At 49.2% G+C, this 12,406-nt stretch overlaps 1 protein-coding gene across 1 annotated transcript in view; it reads left to right on the top strand.

The window, feature by feature from the left end:
• The first annotated feature begins 892 nt into the window (after positions 1 to 892).
• Positions 893 to 12,406, top strand: part of LOC143935954 (lymphocyte antigen 6B-like) — a 28,030-nt gene continuing 16,516 nt past the window's right edge. Inside the window, exon 1 of the mRNA XM_077460232.1 lies at positions 893 to 1,056. Coding sequence (XP_077316358.1) covers positions 1,005 to 1,056 — 52 coding nt within the window. The 5' untranslated portion in view covers positions 893 to 1,004. The remainder of the gene's footprint in view (positions 1,057 to 12,406) is intronic.

Here is a 12,406-nt window from a genome sequence, read left to right as displayed (position 1 = left end):
AGTGTGGGTTATTAGGCATGGGGGTGTAAAGGAAGTTGGAAACATGGATGCAAGAAAAAGATTTATTGTCTCTTAACCAGTTGCTGCCCGTCCACCGTCATATGACGGCAGGACGGTCCGGCTCTCGTTCTGGGCCGACATCATATGACGTTGGTGCATTCAAACAGGGCATGCGCGCGATCATGTGTGCGCAGCCCTACACTGTCAGTGGCGGCGTGTCCCCGAGACACAGCACATCACCGACAGGGGTAAACAGCCATTGGGCATGGCTGTTTACAACGTGATCGGCCGTGATTACATCACGGCCAATCACAAATGGTACTCTCTTCTTAAGACGGCGCATGTACGCGATTGGGAGCGCGCAGCTCCGTCATGTCAGTGGCGGCGTGTTCCCAGGAACATTGGGGGTTATTTACTAATGACAAATTAGAATCCACTTTACACTACAAGTGCACTGGGAAGTGCAGTCGCTGTAAATTTCCGGGGGACATGCAAGGAAAATAAAAAAACAGCATTTTTGCTTGTACATGATTGGATGATAAAATAAGCAGAGCTTCCCCTCTGATCCAAATTGACTGCACTTCCAAGTGCACTTGTAGTGTAAAGTGGATTTGTCTTTAGTAAATCAACCCCACTGTTATTATCTCTAGGTGCACTAGTTAGCTGGGTGTTGTACATATACATACCAGCTGCAACAGGCTGATACAGAATTTTATTTACTTATCAATGCAATTTTCGTGTTCCTGAGTCACATTTGTTTCCCAACAGCATGTTGATTCTGCATTGAACAAGATAGTACAAATTAATCGCTCTAAGCATGGAAACTTTTATATTTGTTATAAAACTTTCTTTGAACATCACTAGGTGGAGTCTTTCTGAGACAAGCCCTCATTATAAAGACGGTTGGGAATCTGGGAGCCAGGGACCAGAGAACGTGAGGGAGTAGAGAAAGACACACACACTCTCAACTGCAGTTACATTGGAGGTTTTCTTCAATAAGAAAGATGAACAAGTGGATTGTAATTAGCTTTTTTGCACTCCTGGCCTGTCAACTGGGTAAGTCTGCATAGAATGTATGGTTTTTTAGGCTTTTAGTATTAGTAGATTATAAGTATTTATTATGTTTTGTGTGTTTTGGTAATGAGAATTATTTCTTTACACGTTAAGCTTTTGGAAAAAAGATGGTTTGGTAAGGTTGTCTAAAAAAAAAACATTTATTTTAGTTTTTACATTGTTAAGACTATGTCTGTCTTTACTATTAGTTAGGGTAAATTTGATGTTTTTAATACCTTTACAAAAATGTCATTATTGGTTCATTATATGAGAAGGGTTTTATGATTGTTTTAATCTCCTAAAATATTGAATCCAAAGTGACAAACATGTTTAAGAAAACATTTTTTTACATAAAGTGACGCTGACCTGTTTTTTAAAGAAATAAGTCTATTTAAGTGTATATTCTTAACTCCAAAAAATCTCTTCTACTGCTCGCAGCCTCCTCCAAATCCCCAAATTTATTTTTTGTTCGCTGCTTTGATCAGACTTTCTATTAGAGGATGACTACATTTATTCTCCACTGTATATAGGAATGTAACCGTCCTCTCTTTCTCACTCCAGAGATGGACTAGGTATTATGGACTATGGGATATGTAGTTTGTACAGACCACTACTAATATACTTTGCTCGCCCCAAACAAATGTAACTGAGAGGGGAAAAGAGGATGAGAGACAGAAAAACACTGGAAAAAATCCTAAAAAAAAATAGATCATGAGCACAGGGTGCATTGGGTGTGACTGGGCACACCCTAATCATGCAGTGCTGTGCTGATTCTCCCTGCTTCCCATCTTTCCCCTGCAGTGCTGTCAGCTTGCCTCCTCTCCTCAGGAGTGGGGAAGGGGCTGGTAAATATTTCATTAACTGGCCCCTTCCTTTTCTGAATGAACACAGTGAGTGAACTGTACCAATTGCTCTTGTCTTCATTTTTAACTGAAGCATAGTAAACTATGTTTACTGTAGGCTGCAGAGAAAGGAACTGGTGAAACACTGTCCTCAGTTTCTTTCTTTATCTCAAAAGTGAGATATCAGAGGTTTATCCCCCTTGATATTTCACCAAAGCCTTATAATGGAACTTCTAAATAAAAAATAAAAAATAAAAAAAAATTGTAAAAAAAAAGTATTGTAGAAAATAATTTATAAAAAAATTGAAATAAATAAATAAATACATATAAAAAAACGAATGGACATCTTCCACTGCCCTACTGACAACAACTTTGCTCTACTGACACTGTCCACTGCTCTACTGATATACATGCATGTGTGTTTGTGCTCTGGGGTGCACATCCCAATGCAATATGCTGCACACCCCACCAACAAAATAAATGATGGTGCCATTAAGTCGTGGATTTGTATGAATTATTTTTGGTGAATAAGGATATTGTTTAGTGTCACTTAAAGATACAGAGAGTCTTGTGATGTCTCTGATAAATTATCTTTACACCTTTCAGAGATTAGCTCTTTAGTGTCTAAAGGCAGCTAGACAAGGCTTAGGCTCCATGCACACTGGCGATTTTTTTAAAGGGGTTGTAAACCCTTGAGGTTTTTCACCTTAATGGATTCTATCCATTATGGTGCACAACCTCCTGTGATGCAGTAGCCCCCCAGAGCCCTCCTTTTACTTACATGAACCTGATCGTTCCAGTGACGGGGATGAGCACACCAGCTCCAGCCGCTGAATCGGGTCCTGATTGGATAGATTGATAGCAGCCGTTGGCTCCCGCTGCTGTCAATCAAATTCAATATCCTTTCAGCTCCTAGAAGCTGTTACTAGCATTTTTTTCTGCTCTTAGAAGCTAAATAGTGTTATCCTGTGTGTCCATGCATACTACATTAGGCTATTAACATTTTCTGAGCTTCAGCATCTAGGAGCAGAAAAGAAAATCGTGTTTGTAGAATTTTTTGGAGCAGAAAAAATTACGCCAAATGCTCCTTAAAGCTTCTAAATGCTATTAAAAAACACTACTAACAGCATTTTTTTAGCTTTTTTTTCTTCATGTACTGTAAAAATGTTAATGCTCCTAAAAGCTTTTAAAAGCTACTAAACCGCTACTACAAGCTAGCACAAAAACACAATTTTTCATCCTTCTGTGTTGCAGTATCCCTCCCCCCTATACTTACCTCAGCCTGATCTGATTCAGCGATGTGTATGAGAGCAGCAGTTCTTGCCATTGTCTCCCTCCTCTCTGGGCATATTGATAGCAGCAGCAGCCATTGGCTCAAATGCTGTGATGAGAGAGCAAGGGCGGGGCCAAGCCACTCGGTCGGTGTAAAAAGACGCAGACTGGGCGACTCAGGAGCGAGCATGCATGGGCACCCCCCAGGGGAAGTGGCTCTTCCTGGGGACACTAGACGAAGAGGAGGGGCCTGGAGCATCAGGGAACCCCAGAAAAGGAGGATTGGGGCTGCTCTGTGCAAAGCCATTGCACAGAGCAGGTACATATACCATGTTTGTTATTTTAGTTTAAAAAAAAAAGGTTCAGTTACAAAGGTTTCATTGTCAGATTTACCCAGACTGTCCCTTCAAAAATAAAGAGTTGTATGAGTAGAGCTACTAGTGAGGGGTTGTGGATCCCTCCTCGGCTTATTCAGCCGTGTATGTAAAGTGAGCTTTAGTTGTATAGCTCTATAAATAGCACATGCATTTCTCAGCAAAAGCAGTAGAGTTAACCTAGCAAGACTGTAAAGAGGAGAATGAAACTTCATCCAGTGGCTACATGACCAGGGTAGTCTAAAGGTCCCACTATTACCTGTTACCCATTCCACTCCAACCGCCACCCCATGTTCCACCCATAAGTAAGAGACCACGCCTTGCTTTGGAGTAAAATGGCCATAACAGCCTTTATTACAATACTCAAATACTCCAACCAAAATATATATATATATCGCCATATATAAATAACCAAAACAATGTACAATATAAATATAACTATAACCATATACATATAACCAATAACACACATCTGGTAACGAATAGCATATAGCTAACATGCCCGGTCTGGTGATCTCTGACGGTAACCCATAACTTTTACCAACCCAACAAGTCACTGCGGTACCCACTTCCCACTTTTCCAGGCCTCCAGCTGTGACCGCTCGGAGACAACCTCCGCAGTGACAACCATAACGGTATTCCCTCCAACGTTCAGGAATACACCGGAGGGACCCATCTTAGCAATGGGCCCCCCACCCCATATCAGATGACTTCTGATTTACCGCCAACCGTCAAAGACCACCAGACACACACCACCAACGTCCAACTCCTGCCGCACCGCTGTCATGACATCCGAGCAACACCACCTGAAAGAAAAAACAAAAACAACAACACCAGACACCTCAAACACCTAAAATTAGGGAGGGAGGGTGGGAAAAACTGCCTCCTCTCTCTGTCGCCTCCACCGAACTGAGCTCCTCTCCGCCCACTCCACCCTTTATATGGCTCCGCCCCCCGTCCCATAGACGCTCTCCAGCTCCTCCCCTCAGCCTATACCTCTCCTATCTTAACCCTCCAGTTCCCTTATCCATCCCCGTCATGCCCGGCCCTCCATTACTTCCCTTGCAGTCCATTCACTGCGGGCCTCCCTTGACCAGGGTAGTCTAAAGGTCCCACTATTACCTGTTACCCATTCCACTCCAACCGCCACCCCATGTTCCACCCATAAGTAAGAGACCACACCTTGCTTTGGAGTAAAATGGCCATAACAGCCTTTATTACAATACTCAAATACTCCAACCAAAATATATATATATATCTCCATATATAAATAACCAAAACAATGTACAATATAAATATAACTATAACCATATACATATAACCAATAACACACATCTGGTAACGAATAGCATATAGCTAACATGCCCGGTCTGGTGATCTCTGACGGTGACCCATAACTTTTACCAACCCAACAAGTCACTGCGGTACCCACTTCCCACTTTTCCAGGCCTCCAGCTGTGACCGCTCGGAGACAACCTCCGCAGTGACAACCATAACGGTATTCCCTCCAACGTTCAGGAATACACCGGAGGGACCCATCTTAGCAATGGGACCCCCACCCCATATCAGATGACTTCTGATTTACTGCCAACCGTCAAAGACCACCAGACACACACCGCCACAGCCCAAAAGGGTGACTCCCTTACCCTTGCGGGCCACCCCACACCCACAAAGCCCTTCGGATACCCTCCTGCAAACCCAAGGACCACAAATCAATCCCCACATCGGACAAGTGCACCCCATCCCGCCTAAGGTACATGCCCACATTACATTCTAATTCCCGGTGGCGAACCACAATCCCACCCTGTTGGGCCACGAACCGCCCCACTACCTTGTTAACCCTAATACGGGTCCTCTGAATGCTCGCCACCGAACGAGCCCAACGCCAGGCCGTCCGCGCCACTATTTCCGACCACACCAGAACCGTACCCGAAAAATGGAAGCGCAGCCGCAGGAAATCAGACTTGATGTCCACAATCAAGTCCCTAACCTTCCGGACCCCCAGGTCATTCCCCCCCGCGTGAATCACCAGCACCGCCGGGGGACCTCCCCGAGACACATGTCTCTCAACCTCCTCCACCAAACTACCCCACCGCATCCCAGGGACACCCAACCAACATAAACACGCCTCCCTCCTAGAGATCCCAAGTTGCCTGCCCTCTGGTCGCTGATCTCCTCTCCTGGCCCCCCAACACACGTAGGAGTGGCCCACGATCCAGACGAGGCGAGCCAGACCTCCATCTGAAAGAAAAAACCAACAGCGTAAAAAAGCTTCCCCCCAGGAACAGTGCAGCCCCAGCGAGAGGACAACAACCTCGACCACCCCCAAAACCCACACAGGAAACCCAAAGTGAGGTACACGAATGCAACACGCAGAACACACCCCACAGTTAGCAGCTATGTTTTACTTTTTTTTTTTGTTTTGTTTTTTACAATTAAAGCAACACCAAATGCGGCCTAACATACGAACGAAAACGCCGCGACTCCCACCTCCCAATCCTGCGAACCGCCGCCTCATCCAGACCGCACCGGGCTGCCTCCGTGGCCGCCCCGATCCGGAACGAATGGGACGCGAATTCTTTTCCATCCAAACCCACCGCCCGCAAACACTTACGGAACACCGAAACAAACTGGTATTTCGTCAAAAAGGACCCCTCCATGTGACACAGGAAAGGACCCTCACCCCCAGACCTGACAGCGCGAAAATCCCGCACCGCCGCCACCGGGCACACCCCGGATCCCGGCAAAGCAAACAGCGACACCAGGACCCCCTTGCCCAGCTGATCCGTTTTGGACCTTCGCAGCCAGAGCCCAACTCTATCCGCACCCAAGCGAACCTCCCCATCCAACAATCCCCCAGCCACTCTCTTGGACGGGCTAACCAACTCCCCAATCCGAAAAGCCCCATAGAAGGCAAAAGAAAAAGCCGCCGTAAACAGCCGCACCTCATATTCTGAAGAACACACAACCCCCAACTGAGCACAGATCGCCTGCAAGGTAGCGAACGTAACCGGCCTCCGCGTATCCTTCGCCCTTCAGCGCCTGCGATAACCCTTCAGCGCCTGACGCACCCAAAAATCCTTAGTCCAATCTTCCACCTGCAACAGCTTAAACAAAAACACCAAACCCGCCAGCTTCCGTCCGATCGCGGACACCGACACCCCACGTTCCATATTCCTAGCCACAAAATAGATCACCAACAACCGCCAATTGGAGCCCCGATCAACTACCCCCACTTCCCGAACCAGTCCCGACCATTCAGACCAAACCTTGGAATAGGCCAGCCAGGTGGGCCCACTCACTGACAGCCGAATCCATCCGGCGGCGACTCCAAGGGCAGCCTCTAGATCCACTCCGGGCAAGGTGCCCCGTCCGCTTCCGCGCCCGGCGCCAGCTCCCGGAACCTGTCCCACTGAAAACGAGACAGGGAGTCAGCCAACTCGTTTTCCACGCCCGGTATGTGGACAGCGTAAACAAAAACATTCAGCTGCAAACAATGCAGGACTAACTGACGCATCAACCGTATAACAGGAGGGGAGGAAGCCGACACCTGGTTCACCACCTGCACCACCCCATGTTGTCGCAATTAATGCGCAACTTCAGATTCCGACACTCCTCCCCCCACAGCTCCATTGCCAACACAATCGGAAAGAGTTCCAACAGGACCAGGTTGCCCAGGAACCCCGCCGCACGCCACGCCTCCGGGCAAGGCTCCGCGCTCCACCTGCCCTTGAAAAATGCCCCGCAACCCGAAGAACCCGCAGCGTCCGTAACCAAATCCAAATCAAAATTACTGACAGGGCCCGCCATCCACATGGCCCTGCCATTGTAAGAAACCAAAAACTCGTGCCAAACCCGCAAATCCGCCCGATGCTCACTCCCCAGCCTCACAAAGTGAGTGGGAACGCTGATACCTGCCGTAGCCGCCGACAGCCGCCTGCAGAAAATCCGCCCCATGGGGATGATCCTGGAAGCGAAATTCAGTTTCCCCAAAAGCGACTGTAACGTCCGCAACTGAACCTTACGTCGACCCTGAATCTCCCGAATCTCCCGCTGCAAATCCAACAGCTTGGCCTCTGGCAGCCGGCACTCCATAGCCTGGGAATCAATCACGATCCCCAGGAAACTCAGCTCAGACGTCGGACCCTCCGTCTTATCGGCCACCAGGGGAACCCCAAACCTGCCCGCGATGTGCTGCAACGTGGACAATAAAATTGCACACACAGCGGAGGCAGGCGGGCCCACACAGAGGAAGTCATCCAAATAATGAATGACCGACTCCAGACCCGCAGTATCCCTCACCACCCATTCCAAAAAGGAGCTAAACGTCTCGAAGTACGCACATGAGATCGAGCAACCCATCGGCAGGCACATGTCAACAAAATACTCATCGCGCCAGCAGCACCCCAACAGCCGAAAGCTATCAGGATGAACCGGAAGCAGCCGAAATGCCGACTCCACATCGGCTTTGGCCATCAGTGCCCCACGCCCATACCGCCGTACCCACCGAACCGCAGCGTCAAACGATTCACCGAGCCCCCCTTAGGAAAGGACAGGTGATGAATGAGCCGAAACTTTCCAGGCTCCTTCTTGGGGACCACCCCCAACGGGGAAACCACCAAGTCTGGCCACGGCCTTTCCGCAAACGCCCCCCCCATGCGCCCCAGCGCCACCTCCTTCCGCAGCTTCTCGTCCACCACCCCCGGACGTTCCAACGCAGACTTCAAATTTTTAGCGACCCGCGGCACCCCAGGCAACGAACATGGAATCGGAAAGCCATCCCGAAACCCCGCCTCCAGCAACCGAGCCGCCGCCCTATCCGGATACCTACTTAGAAAAGGGAGCATCCTTGCCAGCATCACCGGCGTCCTCCCTCTTCTGAGCGGCATCCCCGGCCCGCTTCCCCTTTCCGGAAGCAGCGGGACAACATGTGAGCCCCGCCGCAACCGGAACACTCGTGCTTAAACTTGCACGTGCCCCCGAACTTGCAGGCTCCCTCGTTGTATTGCCAGCAAACCCCCCACTTCTTTCTGGCCGACAGTCCTGAGGTAGGCGCACTCCCGGCCCCCCCCTGAAGAAACTGAGGCGGAGCCCTCGCCGAAGACATAAGCCTCATCCAGAGGCTGATGTCCTTGTGGTCCCAGCGCAATTCCGGCCGCACCGCCTTGCGCTGCCGGAACTGCTCATCGTACCGGAGCCACGCCACCCCCCCATACACCCGATGGGCCTCGCCAATCGCATCCATGTAACAGAAAAGCGCTGAGCAATGCTCAGGGCCCTTCTCCCCTATGACGCTCGCCAAAATGGCAAACGCCTGCAGCCAATTCGAGAAAGTGCGCGGGATCATCCGATACCGCCGCTTTTCCTCGTCCTCCTTCTTGGAATCATCGGGCTTAACCCTGTCCAAGTTGAACTTCTCCAACGGGAGAAGCGAGAAAATCTCCACAAATTCCCCCTTCGAGATCTTGTCCCGGACCTCCTGTTTCAAATGGGCCCCCAGCGGGCCCTCAAAACACACGTAAACCTCACACCGCGCCGCGTCGGGCCAACCGCACGATGTCAGACTGCACGACCGAATCCTTCTTACCCGCATCAGCCACCGTAGCCCCACCCCCCCCACCTTCGGCGCAGGCACCACAGGAGCCACCGGTGAAGCAACCCCGGTGGCCCCCAGGGCCGCCCCCATCTCCCCTGCCGGGGGAGCAACCCACGGGGCCACAGGCGGCGCGGCCTGCCCCCGGTCGAAGCATCCAACCAAGCCCCGCAAACCCTCCAACAGGTCCCGCAATGCGCCAGCCGGTTCCCCCCCGGCACCACCGCCGCCGAGACCCCCGCCACCCCCGGGTCACCCCCCACAGGCGACACTGGCCGCCCCGTGGCCGCCTGCACCACCCCCAACAAACCCTGCAATGCATTTGACAACAACAACGCATCAGGGGACTCACCTGGCAGCCCAGGGACGCTCCTCTCGGCCGGACCGGCGACATCCCCACTCGGACCAGGCAGCTCCTCATCATCTGAAATCTCCCCTTCGGACCGATCCTCCGGGCCCCAAGTAGGCGGGGGTGTAAGCCCCCCCGGGGAAGAGACCCCGGAGGCCGACGCTGCAGCCCGCAGAGGTGCAGCCACGCTCCCGGCTGATCCCCCCTCAGCAGCCTGGCGACGAGAGCCAGCCCTGCCAGCCCCTGAAACGGCGGACCCCCGGGCGCTCCCGGATCCATGCTGTGTTGAGCAGCCTGCAGGCGATTTACGAACCTGCCCAGGCCGAATGACATCACCCCTGCTCCGAGCCGCCGGATCCATGGCAAGGCCAGCCTGAGCAGCCATCCCCCCCACAGCAGAGCGTCCTGTAGCCTCATCCCCTCCGTCCCCCCCCCACAGTCAAGATGGCCGCACGCCGGCCGTGTGACCCGCCCGCCCCCGGGGTGCGCGCAACACGAGGCGGCCGAGGGTCAGGCCCAGGCGAAAAGCACGCCGGAGGCCGAGACCTCCGCGCACCTGGCAACTGCTCACTCCTCCGCAAGTCCGCTCCAGACGCCCCCGCCAGTCCTCCGAGGTGCTCCCGAAGCCAGTCCGGTCCCCGCTCCTCAGCTTGATGCCGCAGCTCCGCCAACAGTTGATCCACTTCCGCCATTTTCAGAGGAGCAGCGGCGAAAAACTGCCTCCTCTCTCTGTCGCCTCCGCCGAACTGAGCTCCGCTCCGCCCACTCCACCCTTTATATGGCTCCGCCCCCCGTCCCATAGACGCTCTCCAGCTCCTCCCCTCAGCCTATACCTCTCCTATCTTAACCCTCCAGTTCCCTTATCCATCCCCGTCATGCCTGGCCCTCCATTACTTCCCTTGCAGTCCATTCACTGCAGGCCTCCCTGTCTGGATGGATTTGTGTGTGCTCTAGGGTTGTAGTAAGGAACAACTTTGACCTTTTTTTTATTTATGGGGGTAGGTTATGGGAGTAGATATTGCCTTTTTGATATGCTTTTTCTAATAAAAATATTGCTAATATTGCTGTGAAAGTAGGTGGTCGCTATTCCACAATTTTCTTTCCTATAATTGTTGTAATATATGTTTAATGATGTCACCTACCTGACCTATGTCACATTGAGCACAAGCTTCAGCCTACCTGAGGATCCCACCTAGACTTTTTGTTTTTAAGAATCTGTTGCTACATAACCTAGCCTTCAAATAGAGAGAGTTGTATGAGTAGAGCTAGTAGTAAGGAGTGGGCTTCTCCTCTGGTTATTCAGCTGTGTATGTAATGTGAGCTTTAGCTATATAGCTCTCTAAACAGCACAGGCTTTTCTCAGCAAAAGCAGTAAAGTTAACCTAGTAATACTAAAGCATGAAGCTTTATCTACTAGCTGCTAAAAGTAAATCTGAAATATCCATATGCAATAATTACTGGACAAGAAAAATTACATTTTTATTCCTCAGCTTTAAACAAAATAAAGGAAATTATGTTTACAATTCTATCTATACAGTGTTTTGCTACAAATGATCATGACTTTCACAAAAAAAAGACAATACCACATTAATCAGTGTATTACAATATACTTAAACCTAACAATTAACTACTTTTATTCGCTCCATTTTGTTATATCTGTTCTATGAGTGAAAAAAAAAAAAATACTTGTTGATCCTATCAGAAATCCAGTGCTGTCCTGGGCACATGGCATTGTTAACAATATTATCAGCCATGCCCAGTTCACTTCTGTGAACTACAGAAAATTTTCCATTACATATCTATTAGTTTATTCCTAGGGTGGCAACACTGCTCCTCCATGGATACAACACGGTGAGTGAACGTTGTCACCCTAGGACAGAAAGTGTATTACTGACAGGATGATCATTTGATAATAAAGCAAAAAAAAAAGGCAACCACATCTAAGGACTGGTAAGCTGCAATAAATTACATTTTGTTGTTGAGTTTAGAATTGCGATTAGAATAATCCCAGCAGACGAATTCCCATGGAAATCTGGATAATTCCAGAATTACAGAGGCTTCCAAAATGACCCAACCAAAGGAGGCTCGGAGGATAGAGGAGGGGGTAAAATAACGTCAAGATCTGAGCAAAACCGAAGCTGCTACCTACGTTAAAAAATGGTGCTGCTCAGTGGGACGGTGACTTGTGTGGATGTGTTGTGTGTGTGTTGGGATGCCTGCTTGTCTTTTTGTGTCTATGTTTTGTTGGGGTTTTCTGTGTTTTTGTGTTTAACTGTTTTGCTTACTCCTGTGGTGTGCCCTCACCGTATATTTTATTTTTGTGGTGCTCTGATTACCACCATAGTTTTTGCACAAATAAGGGTGTAGACAGTGGACTATGTGTCAGCTCGCTGGCTGGAGGGTTACCTACATGGGCGGTGCTCGGGCCACTACATACATCACTTTATGCTGTATCCTATGGGTTTATACCTCTGTCTGTACATCTGGAGTGCTGCTATTCGATATGTATCCTGATTGATGTATAAGCTGTTTTGTTGAAAACTTAAATAAACACATTTAAAAAAAAAAAAAAAAAGATCTGAGCAAAACATTACCTGTCCAAATGATTGTGAGGTTTTATGGTAGTTATTTTCAACTGAGATCAAGGGACAAAACATTCACAATTACAAAGAAATTAAACCTCTCATTTAATTTCAGTTGAGCTTTTGTAAATGTGAAGCACAACTGAACATTTAGCCCAAATTCTGGTTTAAAAAATTATATATATTCAAGTATATATTCTTAACTTAAAAAAGTATTTTCTATTGCTCTCAGCCTCCATATCTCCAAATATCTTTTTTTTTGTAGTTGTTGTAAACCAACCTCCTGTGCATGGCTACATTCTTCATGGTCCCACTGTATGTAGCAACATAGCCACCCTCTC

This window comes from Lithobates pipiens, unplaced genomic scaffold, assembly GCF_037356315.1.
Source record: "Lithobates pipiens isolate NorthernLeopardFrog02 unplaced genomic scaffold, aLitPip1_a1.2 Scaffold_1, whole genome shotgun sequence".
NCBI classification, from domain to species: domain Eukaryota; kingdom Metazoa; phylum Chordata; class Amphibia; order Anura; family Ranidae; genus Lithobates; species Lithobates pipiens.
The sequence above is the reverse complement of the archived record's forward strand: the minus strand, read 5'-3'. Positions and strand labels throughout refer to the sequence as shown.